This window comes from Chionomys nivalis, chromosome 2 (genome assembly GCF_950005125.1).
Source record: "Chionomys nivalis chromosome 2, mChiNiv1.1, whole genome shotgun sequence".
Classification (NCBI taxonomy): domain Eukaryota; kingdom Metazoa; phylum Chordata; class Mammalia; order Rodentia; family Cricetidae; genus Chionomys; species Chionomys nivalis.
The window spans coordinates 58,067,219-58,083,610 of record NC_080087.1 but is presented as its reverse complement, the minus strand read 5'-3'; the positions used below and the strand labels follow the sequence as shown (position 1 = coordinate 58,083,610).

The 16,392-nt window shown below is 45.0% G+C and overlaps 1 protein-coding gene and 1 pseudogene across 2 annotated transcripts in view; one reads left to right on the top strand and one right to left on the bottom strand.

Moving 5' to 3' along the window:
* Positions 1–10,467: 10,467 nt before the first annotated feature.
* LOC130867718 (uncharacterized) lies at positions 10,468–11,167 on the bottom strand (annotated as a pseudogene).
* The window catches only part of Sobp (sine oculis binding protein homolog), a 168,928-nt gene continuing 163,584 nt past the window's right edge, over positions 11,049–16,392 (top strand). For both annotated transcript variants that reach the window (XM_057762050.1, XM_057762049.1), the window contains exon 1: positions 11,049–11,665. In XM_057762050.1, the coding sequence (XP_057618033.1) occupies positions 11,570–11,665 (96 nt within the window). In that variant the 5' untranslated portion in view covers positions 11,049–11,569. The remainder of the gene's footprint in view (positions 11,666–16,392) is intronic.

Sequence of the window (16,392 nt, the reverse complement as noted above, 5' to 3'; positions counted from 1 at the left end):
AGACCTGGAAGGAGGTGGGAGGTCCTTGGACTTCCCAAAGGGCAGGGAACCCTGACTGCTCTTCGGGCTGATGAGGGAGGGGGACTTGATTGCGGGAGGGGGAGAGAAATGGGAGGCGGTGGAGGGGAGGAGGCAGAAATCTTTAATAAATAAATAAAAAGTAAAAATAAAAAAATTGTTGCCAACAATAGTTATTCTATAGTGCTATAAAACATTAGAAGTTAGTCTTCTTGGACTTGTGAGAAGGCTTGGCAGGTAAGATTTCTGTGAATTCCAGGCCAGCCAGACCTAATAGTGAGACCCTATCTTTAAAAAAAATGTTGCAGCCGGGCAGTGTAAGTGCCCACCTTTAATCCCAGCACTCAAGCACTTAGGAGGCAGAGGCAGGTGGATCTCTGTGTGTTTGAGGGTAGCCTAGTCTGCAGAGCAAGTTCCAGGACAGACTCCAAAGCTATACAGATAAATCCTGTCTTAACTTCCCCACCAAAAAAAGCCTGTTGATATAAGAGTTGTTCCTTAACATCTGGTATATGAATTTAATTGATTTAATGTACTTAAACAACAATAACAACAAAACCATACAGTTGCTATCCCAAGACTCACTATTGAATCTTTATCTACTTAGTTTTTGATGGATTTTTTTTTCTACTGAAATGTATAATGTAGTCTCATCTTTCAGCTTCTGAATCTTTTCTGCTCAACTCCTTCCCCATAGGATGCAATAAAGAGGCCACATATAGCCCACCAGCACATAGGAGACAAATTTTCTGTGATAGGAAAGTGTTTCTTGTTACCAGTAATGTTTCTCAAAGGACATGGGTCAAAGCAGATCTTTCTCCTCTGTAATTGTTTTCTGAATACCATGTTTGATTGCAAAGTATTAAAATGTAGTATGTTACTTTTGAAGTGTTAAGTATTTTGTTACAGATGATTTTGTTTCCATAACAACCATGTAAAAATTAGAATAAAGATGAAATTATAATTATTTAACACATCCATGAGCTTGATTTACACCCCAAAAGTGTTAAAATGGCTGAGCCTAGAAGAGCAGCAGTGTGGTAGGGTCAAACCCTGCTTCATCTCTTGGGAAGTCAGAAGGATGGAATTTGTATTCAGACCCCCTTTTTCCCGGTGGCACTTTGTGCTCAGCCTTACTTTTCTATGGTGTAGTAAGGACATCAACTCTCAAGGATGATTGGAAGAAGAAAATGACATAAAATGTACAAGACGCTGTTGTGGGATATTTGACCACTCTGTGTAAAGATGTGTCTCTGTTTTACATCATTTGCCTAAGGCACCTTCTGATTGGCTTAATAAAGAGCTGAACAGCCAATAGCTAGGCAGGAAAGGATAGGCAGGACTTCTGGGCAGAGATAGGAACTCTGGGAAGAATTTGAGTCTCATGGGATTTGCCAGCGAAACACAGAGGAAGTCAGATGTACAGTATGGAGGAGAGGTAATGAGCCATGTGACAGAATGAAAATTAATATAAATGTGTTAATTTAAGTTTTAAGAACCACTTGGGAATGAGTCTAAGCTAAGATCAAGCTTTTTTATACTTTATAAAAAGTCTTCATGTCATTATTTGGGAGCTGGTGGGCCAAAGAAAGACCCCTCCCAAGACACTTAGCTCACAAAAGGGTTGTTTTGATACTTGATAACCAATATATAGCTAAGCATAGGATTGTTGGAATATATCCAAGGGAAACTATATTATTATAAGCTCACAGTTATAGTTCTACAAATCAAATAAAGAGAAGCATTTTTAAAGCTTTTATTGGCTCGTGGCTGAAGTCTCCGAACTTAGGAGACTGAGGCTGGAGAAGTCCCCAGAGTTCAAGGATAGATTAGGCTACATAGTAACAGGTTTAGTGAGGGTTACATTGTAGTATGATTAATAAAAACTTAGAGACAGAAATTGGAGTTCAACCTGAAGACCAGAAAGCAAAACAGCTAGCTACTGGCTCTTACCTTGTCCTCAGTTCAAAATGGCAATGCTGCCTCCAAGAATCTCAGAATGAGACTGTGACTGAGAGCTGTCTCCTCCCATTTTATATTCCTCTCTAGGGCTGGGATTAAAGGCGTGCACCACTACTGCCTAGTTTCTATGGCAAACCAGTGTGGCTACTAGGATTAAAGGCATGTATCACCACTGTCTGGTCTGTAAGGCTGATCAGTGCGACTGTTTTACTCTCTGAACTTCAGGCAACCTTTATTTATTACAATACAAATGAAATATCACTACAGTACATAGCAAAAGTCTATCTCAAAATCAAACAGTGAGGGAAGGAGAGAAAGAGAGGGAGGAACTTTTATTTCATCAATAAATGCTATCAGGAAAGGAAACGGAACTTAAAAATAATTGAGATAATATGGTGAAATTTCGATTTACCAGAATTTTAAACTTTTGATTAATTAACAATGTTGTGGGTTTAAATTGGTCTTAACATAATATTTCTTTTAAAAAAGACTTGGTTTTCTTATTTTTAATTATGTGTATGTGTGCATGTGTGATATGTGCACATGGGCTGGATTGCCCTGGAGCTGGAGTTACAGGCAGTTGTGAGCTGCTAGATGTGGGTGCTGGGAACTGAGCGTGGTCCCTCTGGAAGAGAAATATGCTCACTTAACCACCGAGGCATTTCTCCAACCCCAAACTTTAATTTTTGCTTTTTTGAGAAAGGACCTATGGAGATCAGGCTTGCCTTGAACTCAAAAAGATCCACCTGCCTCTGCCTGGAATTTAAAGGCATGCTCATTCACATTTGATTGGTCATTTGAGACAGCCAAAATATTATATGGTGAGGAATAAATAGGCTTTTCTTAGACCTACTGATTGAAGCTGCGTAACAGATACACAAAAATCGCAATTAAATTTTGATTAATTAACAATATTTTGTGTTTCAATTAGTCTTGTGATTTTGTTTCTTTGGAGCCACAAGCTATTTTCATTTCTATTTATGTAGAAAACAATTAGGCAAATAATGCTCCAAATTTATTTAAGTAGATGGAAAACTCTATTTTTTAAACTACTAAAAGCAAATTTGAGTCAGAGTAGATAAACATGTAATTTATTAATGTGAAATTAATATTATATTATACTATATTACTATATTAACATGAAATCCACAAGTATTTGCTAAAAGTGAACTTTATTTTTTATAGTTGAACTCAATATCTATTTCATAACCTTGACTTGAGGAGGTAAAAATGAAGTCTCAGACAATCTCCATGGCCTGGGCTCCCTGGGTCCCATTCTTTATCCTTTCCTCATCAGGCTGGCCTGTACTTGGGATTTGCAGAGTGGGTGGCATTTGCTCCTTAGCCATGACACCCTTTCCAGGGCATACACTGAGCCAGAACAGAAGAATGCTCTGAGTCTCTGTGTAAGGACTTTGGGCAGTGTTGCAGCCGTTCTAGAGCCACAGCTCTCCCATTCTCAGTCACACTTGAAGCCGTAGGTTATGGTGGACAGAGAGGACCCACAGTCACTCAGGACCTTCTTCTGGCCAGGCTCCATGTGTGGCCGCCTGTGCTTGCTGTGCATGCTGTGCACGCTGGGCCGGTGTGTTCTCTATGACTGCCTTCTGTTCGGATTCCATCTTGGAAGGAAGGGATTGGGCCACTCCTGCTCTTTTCCTTCTACCTCCAGAGTCCTCGGATCTGGCAAGCATGTTGTGTGTCCGCCCCTCACACAGGCACAGGGACCTGGGTGGGACTCTCTAGACTCTATAGTCTCTCCAATGTCTGAGCATCTTTCCTCATCTACCACTCCTTTTTCTCAAACTCATGGAGCTGTGATCTCTCTTTGGATTGGGAAAACTCCCCTTGATTTATCATTTTTGCAAATACCAACTTCACACAGACTTTACAGTCGGAATCTTTCCTGGCCCTGAGTCCTGATACTCAAAACCCAGTTTTTTTCAAATTCAATGAAAATAGGTTTTTTTTCCCCCTTCCAACTACTGCTATTGCTTTGAACTTCACAAGCCCATTTTAAAACTGGAAAATCATAGGCAAGTCATGTTGATCTGTGAATCTCCTTTTTAATAGCCTTCCCCTGGTGCAATAGATGCCAAAGACTGATTTGAATGAAAGGATAAAGGAGCTAGCAGAGACAAACAGGACACTTCTCAATATATCAAAACATTATCTCACCACAGATGGGAGCTGCTTTACACCTAGTTTTTGATCTAGCTCCTCCTTGATTTTCAAACTTATTTTATTTTCTAATTAATGACTCGAGAAATTGATGACTGGACAATGGCCAGACCACATATGGCATAGAAGTCAAACCGACAGGCTGCAGCCAAAGCCGGAGCAGCCAAACGAGCATCCCTGGCTGCCAGCACAAAGGTTCAGACTTGGTCAATGCCCAACAGCTTTCCAATTCCTTACCAATTTCCTTCCAACTCATAGCTAACCAGAAAAAGCCAAGTACTATGCTCCCTGCAGCGACCACGGAGGATACCCTGCCTCTACTCAGCTCCTTCTTCTGTTGGCTTGCCTGCAGCGTTTGCTGGTCAGCAGCCTCCAATCTGAACACACCTGGAGCCTTTCTCCTCTCCCCTTCCAACTATGGAGCCTTCCCACTCTCACGCCTGCCTTTGACCCTCTGCCAAGTGCGAGTGATGGTGGCTGTCTCTCTTGCTCTAAATAAATAGCCTTTGTTCTCATCTGGGTGGGCTTCATACGCTTCCCCAGCCTTACTACACATAAAGGTATTATATTCAGATGTACGCTTTGATAACTGAGCTTAACTAATGTGTCTGTGTCTGTGTGTGTGTTTCACGGAGACATTTGGAGTAAATAAATACTGGGCTTTGATTTCTGTCTTGATGAATAAGAATTAAAAATTATAACTCAAAAATGACATCGTCCTTGAGTTTATAGGCTCTATCATGCCTCAGATGGATACAACTGCAGTAGTCTCAAAAGTATATCTGAAATTCCCACCTTTGCAAATTAAAATTAATGCATGTCAACAAGTTACTATCCAGAGGGACAGTGTTGTGCATCAATTTGAAAATGAAGAATGTTTTAATTATGTAGGCAATTGTTCCTGGTGCGTCAGTTCTCTTCAGTTGTCACAGAGCTGTCTTAGTATGCACAAATAAGCCGAAGGCCTTAGGCATAACAGTGGTCTTTAGAAGAGCAACTGATACACTTTTGTATGTAAAAGGTTGCGGGTTACTTCCAGGTCATTTCAATGCATAGTATGTGCTCACCACAGCAAAATTCTAAAATAAAATTACAATGCTCATTTTTCAAATGAAGGATTGATAAGGAAACTAGGATGCCATATTCAAGGCCCCCCTCCATAAAGATGGGATCCCTCGTGCTACTGAAAGTACCTCAAGTTCCCATGAAACTGATAGGAACTGAAGAACTGACATGCCTATAACGGAAGGAAAGTCCGCTCCCATTCTTCTGGTTGGGTGTAGTCTGCAGCCGGCATGGCCAAGGATATGAAGTGTTCCCGGGGCAGAAGGGGAAGGGGACTCCACTCAAGGATGTTGGGCTATCTTGGTGTTTAATGGCAAAGCTTATCATGGCCAGACGCCAACACAAATAGTAGAACTGGAAGGAACTTGGGCCTTCCTGGTCTTAGAAGACTGTCTAAGTGCATCTATTCATCTTATTGTTCAAGTCTCCTTCTACCATGAACTGCAGGCTCCCCATAATATTGTTGCGTATTCTTCTCCCCTCACTGTCTTTACCTAGCTCAGCTGTTCTCAACCTGCAGGTTGCGACCCCTTTGAGGTCAAGCGACCATAGTGGTTCCATATAAGACATATAAGATAAGAATCTACATTACGATTCGCAACAAAATTACAGTTATGAAGTAGCAATGAAATAATTTTCTGGTTGGGGGTCACCACAGCATGAGGAACTATATTAAAGGGTCACAGCATTAGGAGGTTGAAGCAAATAAAACACTTCTCACTATATCAGAATGTTGCCTCACCACAGACACCTTGCAGGTCAGTAGCCCTGCTGAACCCCTGCACTTCAGTTCTTTTGCAACTCTGACCACAACACTTTTCTCCTGGATTCTAGGATCTACATGGGTAGCTTCTCCTCATTTTTCCTGTTACAAGTCAAAAGCTTCCTCTGAGAGGCTTTTGTGTTTTAGTTAAAGAAGACTTATGACCACCACATTTTCTAAATTCTTTTTCAAAGTTGAGCGTGGTAGCTGTGACCCCAGCACTTAAGAGGCTGATGCAGGAGGATTGCTACAAGTTGAGGACAGTTTAGATGACATAGTTCTAGGCCAACCTGGGCTACCAAAGTGAGAAAAAAAAAAAATCTCCTCTCAAAACTAACAACAAACTAGCTAGCTAGCTAATTATTTAACTAACTACACAATAAAATAACACCATCTGTTTTGTTACTTGGTTGCTGCTTTACTTTTAGACTCTAAAGTCTGTGAGGGTTGAGCATAGTGTTACACACTTGGACATGGTGTCACACACTTGGACATGGTGTCACACACTTGGACATGGTCCTGCACATTGGACATGGTGTCACATACTTGGACATGGTCCTGCACATTGGCCATGGTGTCACACACTCACAATCCCAGCCCTGGGGAGAATGAGAAAAGGAATCTCAAATCCAAGGTCATTTTAGGCTACAAAGCAAGACTGCCACAAAAAACAAACAAACAAAAAGCAAACACATTATGAGATTTGAGAACCTGTCAAGTTATGTTTGCTGCTGCCAAGCACCCAGAAACAGTGCTGGGGCCTTCAACACATATTAATTGAATTAATTAATAAATAAACAATAAATCCAGACAGGTACCCATTCTCAAGAAAACAAAAACAAAAAGCAAGCAACAGGAACAACAAAACCCATGAAGAAGCAAATGTATAGGAGACTGGAGGCAGAGTTCCTGTGTAATTTCAGGTCTCAGACTCCTGAGAACCCTTCTGTTGTCCATGGTTAAAGCCCCATGTTAACTAGAACTATGCTATTTCTAGAACACTTCTTGAAATTCATCCCAGCAATTTGTTTTTTGCAGTTAAACATAATCATGGATTCTGAAGCATATTTTAATAAAAAAAAAACCCAATCATTGTACATGTAATGTTAACACTGGTGGATCCTAACAACCACATTGCAATGAATTGAAGACATGTTTGTGATACAAACATTAAATACCTGTCTTTACTTCTCCTTTTATTTTTATTTCTTACATCTTTTGGAGAACTTGGAAGGATTAAACATCCTAGCTTCCCAATGGCCAGTCAGATGTCTGTGACTGACTCTAGACAATGAACATGTTACTGCCGTGTGAAGTTGCCCAGGTTTCCATCTTCACGACAGTGACAGTGAAGGCATGCACATGTGTGAAGCTCATCCCAAGCCATTGCAGAGGATAGTTGTTAAAGAGATTCATGATGGTCCTTAGCCTACTCTGTTGGAGCTAGAAAAACAGATCTTGCTTGTTTTATGCCTCTGGAATTTTTCCTAAGACTGGTTGTTGCAGCCTAACTCAAGGAAATCTAATACCCTACTGATTGGGAAATACATTGTTACTCTATGTACCATTAGCAGGAAATTGATATCAATATAAAAAGTAAGAATTCAAGGCAAAATGCATTCTAATCTTAGATCTGTGAAAATATGGGCCTTAGATTAGGTAAAAACATAGATTGTTACAAGAATTCATTTAAGTCAGACTAGCATAGCATTTAAAACTCCAGAGCTGGAACTGGACAGGAAGCTATGAGTCCACATCCCAGTACTTCTTAGCAACTTGTATAAAATTCAGCTTCCTTTTGTGACTTGGATATAACAAAAGTAGCTGCAGGGGGTTTTATGAATATTAAGTGAGATAATTTCTATCATGTATTCGACATAATAATTATATTTTAATCCTCTACTTTAGCTAGAGCACTAAACTTGTTCAAGATGAACATTCATTTCAAATATTATGCAGGAAATCATTTTAATATTTTTTTTAGGGTACACTAATCAATTCTCAGTGATAACAAATATCTATAGGAGGGGTCTATAGATAACCACAATCTACAGAATCTACCACTCTGGGGTCTTCCCGTTTTCTATGTAAAGCAGACCCAAATTCAGATCAAGAACAACTCTAAAATGGGGAAAACACAAAAATGCAACTGAGGAATATACAGAATGGTCCTGTGTCTCTCGTGGTGATTGGCAGGACTAACAAGAGGGAAAATGAGGACTAATTGTATACCGGGAGGGGGAGGCTTGGGTGCTGTGTGGGGGTGGAGGAGAGGAGTCTTCAGAGAAGTATTATGTTATTGTTTCTACCCACAGCTATAGTTTTACAAAGAAGTTATCCAGGGAACGTGATCTGATTTAAGATCTCAAGTGTATAAAGCATCTAATCCTGCTCTAAAGGTGTCCTGTGGGAATCACATTTCGGGTATCACAGATTCATGAATGTGTAACAATCGTAGTTCTAAAGTTCAGGTCAGACTCTCAGTTTTCCTCAGACATACTTCCTGTGCTTCCTTTGCCACTCAAGGCGTGCTTCATGGGTTCTGATCCCATCGTCGTACCTCAGTTTTCTGGAGGGCACAAAGGAACAGGTGGCTGATTGATGTCATTTTTTTTTTTATCAAACACCCGGGATATTTCTTTAAAGTCACTTTCTTTGAAAGAAGTTCAGCTGCTTCTAAATATAAAACTGGGCTATAGTTTACCTTTTCTGTTTACTTGTTTCTTAACTTGGGAAACTGTAGCTAAGACTGGGGGTATACAACTTGTTACTTGATATCAGCTGAACAACAGTGAATCAATTGTGACAGCTCTGGCACCAAATGGAACAGAGCCGACTTAAATATATTTCCAGGAGACAAAGGCTTCCTATTGCACGGCTTGTTTTACAGCACGTGTCTGGAGTTTTACACTTTTCGAAAGTAAGAAGAAAAGTTTTCCCACCGTGTCTTTAGCTAAGAGGACGGAACATAAAGAACAAATTTGCTCCCATTCACATACTGTCTCGGTGAAATTCTGATTTAACCTCCCCACCCCCACCCCCAAGGATTCCCTTCTTTTCTTCTACCAGCAACAGTATCGTGGAGACACTCCTTGCTTAAAGCACAGCCCACAGAACACCACATAGTTAGTGGTCTGGAAAAGGGTGTAGGGGTAAATAGATCTGGGCTTCTCTTAGCCTCCTTATTATTGGGTCACTGAAGGTTTTCCAAGGTCTACTGCAAATTTCGGGACCCAGCCAGAGGGCTTGGGACTTCCAAGCTGGATGCACCTGGATATGCTCCCAAGGCTACTGAAAAAAAAAAAAAATCACTGTAACGGAAAATGGCTCCCTCGGTTTCGATCCCCCCTTTCTTAAACTTGAAACCTGGCTAAGAGTCCCAGGTGTTACTCTCCGATCCCCGCCCCAGGGTTCCAGCCCCTCACCAGGAACCCTAACAAGGCAAGTTGACTCATAGCAGTTCCCTCAGACCTCCTGAATGGCTTGGGATAGAAGGCTACTAGGAGTAGGAGGAGCCAGGTACTGCTTCCCTTCGCAACACGCCCCCCCCACCCTCCCCGCCTAGTGTAAGGAAGACTGGTTTTCCAGGGCACATTCACAAATATTTGGAATTCTGTGTGTACGAAACAAATTATGCTAAAATGCAAAATAGGTTTCACAGAGGTGTTCAGCTCCGGAGTATGCTCCCAGATATCTTTAATTCGACACTTAAGAGACAAAACAATGCTAAAATGTCAATGAGGCAATGCAATACTCAGAATGAACCCCACTTGATAGGCCAAACTGAGATTTTAATGAAAAGCTTACTCATACCCCCACATCGATTTCATTCTATCTTTTAAGTACTTAAAAATGTGTAATTTAAAATTCCACCACTGTCATAATGAACACTCTATAATAACAAGCTGTGGAACAATGGGCACCCCCATATCACATTGTGTCAGGTAATTACAAAGTGGAGCGGCACGGGAAAACTGAGCCAGGAACGTCGAGGTGTCCCTTTGCAGTGTGTAGGAGCATTCAGAGCTGTGAGTCTCTGGAGCCTGATCAAATGGTTCACACCAATGCCTCAACCCAAAAGACCGGGACAGGCGCAGTCGACCTTGGCCCAGGGCGTGGACAGAGGCGGCTCAACAGGAGACACGTGAACGCTGGAGAGCTGGGCTCTGGAACCCGTAGATTCGAGTCTCCTGGAAGAGTGTGGAACCCCGCGGAGAGGAGAGGGTCCTGCTGGGCGTGGCGAGGGCGTGGGGCTCCTGGAGGGAGGGTTCCTGCGCGGGATCCTGGGCACACAGCAGTACCCACTAAGCCCAACCCTTTCTATTAAAGCTCAGGGCACGATGAGGGTGCACGCGGGGTCACCGGGTAAAGATGCTACTTTGTAACAGTGCCTAAGAGTGCGCGTGGGGCCGAGGGGGAAGGGAGAGAGAACGAGAAAGAAAGAAATCAGGGAGGTTGAAGGTTGAGTTGTCCTACTTCTAAGTCGTTCTCAGGAAGGCGAAAGCTTCCTGGCAAACAGTCTGAGGGCGCGCCGCGCTGGGGACCCCTCTAAGGAATATCCAGCCTCCACGCAGTCTGCCGTGGCCCCCGGAGCAGGACACTCGAGTCTGAGCGGTGGGTCCGGTCTGTGTTTCACTCGGCTACTCGGCGCTGCAACCCCGGGGCAGAGTGTTCGCTCTGTTTTCGGGTCTCTGCTCCCTTCCACTGTTCAATCTCCACCCTTCACCCCAGTACGTTTTGCCTTAGCGGCCTCTAGGTCAGACTCTGAAGCCAACTCTGAGCCCACGGGAGCCCACGTCACGGAGTTCAGGAGCAGGTAGGGGGTCTGCCAGTCGCTGCCGCGCAGGGATTGTCGCGGGGAGGCGACGGCTACGAGGAGTGCTGGTGCCCGGCGCCCAGGAGCAGGCGGCCGCCAGCAGCCCCCGAAGAGGCGCAGCAGCGGCGTCTACAGCGACCGGGAAGCCACGCCCGCTCGAGAGCGGGGGGCTGGCCTAGTACTCCCCCCCATCCTCCCCTCCCTCGGACCCCTCCCCGCGCGGTCCCTCCCTCCGCCCGCGGCTCGGCTCGCGGGAGGCGCAGGGCGCCGGGGCTGGCGCGCTCTCCCGGGCGCACACACATATCCACGCACGCACGCCCAGAGCAGCTGTCTCCGCCGTAGCCGGCGCTCCTCTCGCCCATGCGGACGGACAGAGCTCAGGAAGATGGCTGACGACTCCGTGGGGCCCCGAGGATGCAGCCCGGCGGCGGCGGGAGCGGGAGCGGCGGAGGCGGCACCGGTAGCGGCGGCAGCAGGAGCGGCGGCGGCGGCGGCAGGAGCGGCGGCGGCGGCATCCCCGAGACTCCCCGGGCTACCCTTCCCCGTGACGGCCACTGACGGTCTCCGCCGCTAGAAGAGACCCCCGCTCCTCCCTCGCCTGCCTCCCCCCTCCCAGCCCCGGACCCGCCAGCACCGCTACCTCCGCCAGCGTTGCCACCATCAGCACCACCTCCACCTCTGCCACCGCCACCGCTAACGCCACCACCACCACCGCCGGCGGCGGCAGCAGCCATTTCATCTCCACAGAAACCAGACACAAAAACATGGCAGAAATGGAGAAAGAAGGGAGACCTCCGGAAAATAAAAGGAGCCGGAAACCGGCTCACCCCGTGAAGAGGGAGATCAACGAGGAGATGAAGGTATTTTAGGACTACGCGGCCGGGGAGACCGAGCTCTTTCTTCCGTCCGTTCCCTTCGGGCTGTGTAGGCTTGGTGGTGGTGGTGGTGGGGCGACAGGGGCGCGCTTGTCAGTTTCTATCGGGTCCCCGGGACGCCTCAGCTCCTCCTCCAGGTGCAAAACCGAGGCCAACTCACGGGCTGCATCCCCGAAATCTGCCAACCACAGATTTGATGGGGGCGGGGGAACATATACTATTTAACCTCACAAACCCTAGATTAGTGCAGATGTTTCAGGGCGAGGGTACCGGACCCCATTGGCGAGTGGGCATGGCGCAGTGGCTTTCGAAATGGTCGGTGTAGTCTTTCTTTCCTTTTCGGAAATGAGCCTCAGGACCCCTCCAAAGTTAAGAGCTGCCGAGACGGGGCACTGGGATACCTGGATTCCACCCCTCTTCCCAGTTCGTCCCCAAGCTCGATGATCTCTCTTTGCTCCAGCTCGCCAGTTGCGGCCGTGTAGCTGTCAGTGCTCGAGGCTTGGGCCGGAGCGGCGCGGGTCAGCGACGGTACAGCCAGCGGGCTCGCTTCTGCCGCCCCCGGCCGCTCGTCTCCGCCGCTGCCCTGGGTCTCCAGCTCGCCTCTGCACGCCTCACTTTCCAGTTAGCAGATCGGGCAAGCCCGGCTGAAAGCCAGCTGTCTGAGGGGCGGCCTTCACAGCCGCCTGCCCATTGTTCACGAAGGCCAGCCCAGAGTCCTCTCTACGAGGCCGGGCTCCCTGCCAGGCCAGCGGTGCTCCAGAGGTGGCGAGCGCAGCCTCCTGGCGCTCCAGCTGTTCGCGCTGAAGCCCGAGAACATCGTTCAGCTTGGACCCCTCTTCATCCCACTTCTTTATCTTCCTCAAAGTTGTGCGTTTTGCCTGGGCGAGGATTTTTATTTTGTGTGGATTTGACGAACTTCACAATTTAAAAAAAAAATCCCTTTATGTATATAGTTTTGTTTCTATGACTTAACAAAAAAAAAGTATAAGGCTTGCTTTTTGCGTTTCTTGGTGTTCTCCACTTCGGCACAGAATCCTCAATACAGTCAGGTGACTTGGTCATTTTTGCTTACGTTTGTATTTGAAAGGCAAACTGGTTAAAAATGGTATGGGACTAATTCACTGTTACTGCGTTTCGGCGTCTTCTTGGTTATAACAAGCTTATTTAGGGAGAGTGCCTTGGTGAAGCCCATGCTCAGAAAGGGCAAACACAGCTTATGCTGTTTGTGTAACTAGGTGTCTGTCCGTCGCTTTACCCCTCTCTCGGAAGTCTCACCAGTATTCCGCGTTTTGGAAGTAAGGCTGTTATTTCGGGGGGTGAAGAATTTATGTCTGGAAGAAGGAGGTATCCGTCTGGAAAAGTAAAGCTTTGCTTTGAAAATTAGTACCATCCCCTGTAACAGAAACCACCATTGATTCCAATGATAGGCAGTGAAAGGAAGGAAGGGGGAGAGAGAGAGAGAAAGAGAGAGAGAGAGAGAGAGAGAGAGAGAGAGAGAGAGAGAGAGAGAGAGAGAGAGAGAGAAGAGAAGAGAAGAAAGAAGGAAGGAGGAAGGAAGGAAGGAAGAAAGAAATAAAAGTTGTTTTCTCTTCTCCATGAGGCAGTGTGCCCTGCAGTTCTGGCCCTTCCCGCTTGTCCTGTGTTTCTACATTACTTTCCGTGGGGCCCGACAAGAGAAGGCCACTAGGAAGTCACAGATAGCTCTGGCCCTTTCAAATGCTGCCTAATGCCCTCTATACGGATGGCAGCTTTTAAGTTTCATAGGTTCTAGAATTACAAATTAGCTAATTTTAATCAAAACATGTGAAACGTTATCCCGGCTGGATATAAAGGCTGACTGTGCTCAGTGCTTGGGGCTGGTGCTGTTGGCTTTGGCTGCAGGCGCACTCAGTGGTTTGGGAGATAGTTGTCCTTCTACAGTATAACAGATGTTTGTCTGAACTAGTGAGGAAGAAACAAAAACAACATTGTGTGAAGGGGGAAAATTACACAGTTTTCAGCCCAGGCTGCAAGACTGAGTGTGGGATTAGCCTGGACGCACAGAATTTCCTCTTTTTAAAATGTTATTTTTTTTCTCCAGACTGCTTCTACTATTTGGAGTCTTAATCCTTGTTTGAATCTGTAGCATTAAATGAGAAGTTTTATTTCCTTTTTATTTCTTTTCTTTTTCTTTTTTTTTTAAAGCAACACATGATTCAATTCTGGCATTTTTCCCTCTAGTTTGGAACAATATGAAAGACCCTGGCAACATTCAGTCATGTCCATGTATACCATTCCAGGGTGTCTAGTGGTTTTATAAGCATTCTTCTAATATAACATCATCAACAAAACCCCCAAATATCCTTACTTAAAAAGTAGATTCTCAAAGTCACCGAGTTATTTTGAACTCATTAATATTTTTTTCTGATTTTAATATTAATCACCACACCAACAAAGCCCCTCCCTATTCCTCATGGTATTATTATCCCTTCAGCTTCCTGAGCTGAAGTGTAGGGTAACATAACAAGTTGGTTGCCCTGTATAAAAATGTGTGCAACCAAATGTCATCGAGAACACAATGTAGCCTTGTACAGCTTCATATCAGTGCCGCTGGGGCAGCTTGGCTGTATTTGCCTTCATCTGAAGGGCTTTCATCTGGACCAGTGTAAACTAAGCCCTGGTAAGTAATCACTGCCCAGCAGAGAGAAAGGAATGTATACAGCTAGCGGGGCCTAAGCTGTAAAAACGGAAACCTGAGCTCCCACCTCGGATCGCATATCAAGGCTTGAAGGTAGGGGAAATGAAAGGGGAAAGAGGAGAGAGGAATGGAAAAGTCAGCCTGGGAAGTGGAGGATCAGGAGGAGGCCCCCCTTGGGGAGATTTGGCCCGGGGATTAGGGAATTTTATCGTGGTGTACAGTGACCTACTCAGGTTTCAACACCGCCTGGATTGAGTTGCTTCTCTGTGAGCTGAAAGAAAAGGGACTGGTGTGTATGAGATTTGTTCTCTCCTCTGGGCAATAGAAAGGACACTGGGTACAAGTGTCTATTTTAACTGCGGCAAATGGGGGTGATGAGAATGGCCAACAGAACTGCCTCACCCAGAGACTTTCTTCAAGATTTCCTAAGCATGACAATCACACGGTAGTTAAAAAATGGCTGGAGACGACAAACTGGCTGGGGTTTAGCTGACACCAGCAATGGCAGTGGAGGTGTCTTCATGTGGCGGGGAGCTAATGTTGGTTGCTGTCTCACTAGATCAGATATCGAGTTGCATTTTCGTTATCACTGCTTTAATGGGTATGGCAGTTGTAACAAATTTAAATTTGATACAATATAATTTCGTGTGTGAAAAGTACACGACTTGGCATAGCTTGGCTGTGATGTCCTTCAGGGGAAATATCTTCCCAGCAGCAATGCGTATCCTATTGTGAGCGTCATGATGTTTCTTTATCTTTTCTTCTTTTCATCCTTCTTTTTCCTGACTTAAAGAAAAATTGAATGCTGTGCTGACAATTCGTATTCCTTATTAACTAGTGAAGGCCAAAATGACTATGGGGACTCTATCTAAGTCAATGAGACCCTGATATATTGTCAATCCACATGTGTTACAATACATGGAAGTCAGGATGGAGGGATTCCAGCATATGGAAGAATTAATTAGCTTAGGAGTGTTGTATCTTCTAGAACATGGTCGATTGAATATAAAAGCTATGTATTAATGAATATATACCTAAACTTTCTGTGATCAAGACATGTATTTGTGCACATAAATCTCATTGAATTGTGATTAGTAGGTCCCAAACAATAGCACAAAACATTCTAAACTGTAAGTAGAGATAATTAGTCAAATTTTTTCTTTTTAAAACTCTTTGACAAAACTAATGTGATCAGATTAGGCGCTCTGGCCTGGAAACCTCTTAAACAACCCATTATTCCCTCACTTACAATGTTTGGTTTCTTTATCAAGTACTCAACTACAGGATCATTTGTGTAAAATGTCACAAGGTCTCACCCTTGCTGAAGGTTTTTGCCCACAAATAGCGTCAATAGCTAATTTGTGCCTAAAATTATACCTTGATCCTGCTTCTCACAGCCCGAGGTGTGCACATCTGTTAGTATTAGCAGGAAACTTTCCTTAGGGATTGCCTAGTTTGTTCTCTGATGGTCTCTGTGAGGCTTTAGAAATGGCCTCTGTTGACCGCAGGGACAGTAAAACAAGGTGCAGAACTGATGAGCTGAATAACTTGGATGTTAAAGAAGAAAAGGAGAGAAATGAGAGTATGGGTTGGAAAAGCCTGTGTGCTGAAGGCTGACATGAACTTGGGGCCAAGGCATGCAATCTTAAGTCTTCGCTCGGAAACACTGTTGTAGTGTCCGTTACAGAATGCCCTAGGAACTTAGAACCGGGCTTGGGACCAGAACCCACACAAGCCCTTCAGGCATCTATCTGGCTGAGCAGGAACCTCAGGTGTGCTTTGTGGATGGGCTGAGCCCCTACGCAGATAAGTTAGGCTTGGCCCCAGCCTCTGGGGCTCAACAAAGTGGGGATGTTTTCTGAGCCTTTGACTTTGCTCTCACTTGCCCATCTCAGGGATCCAGGCAGCAGCCATCTCCTGATGGGTGCAACAAGGGCTCAGAGAGCTAAGTGCTCTGCTCTGGGAGGATGGGGGCTTCTAGAAGAGTCTCCATGGGTGACCTGTCGAGTACGGTGGAGAGTCGAATGCCCTTCTC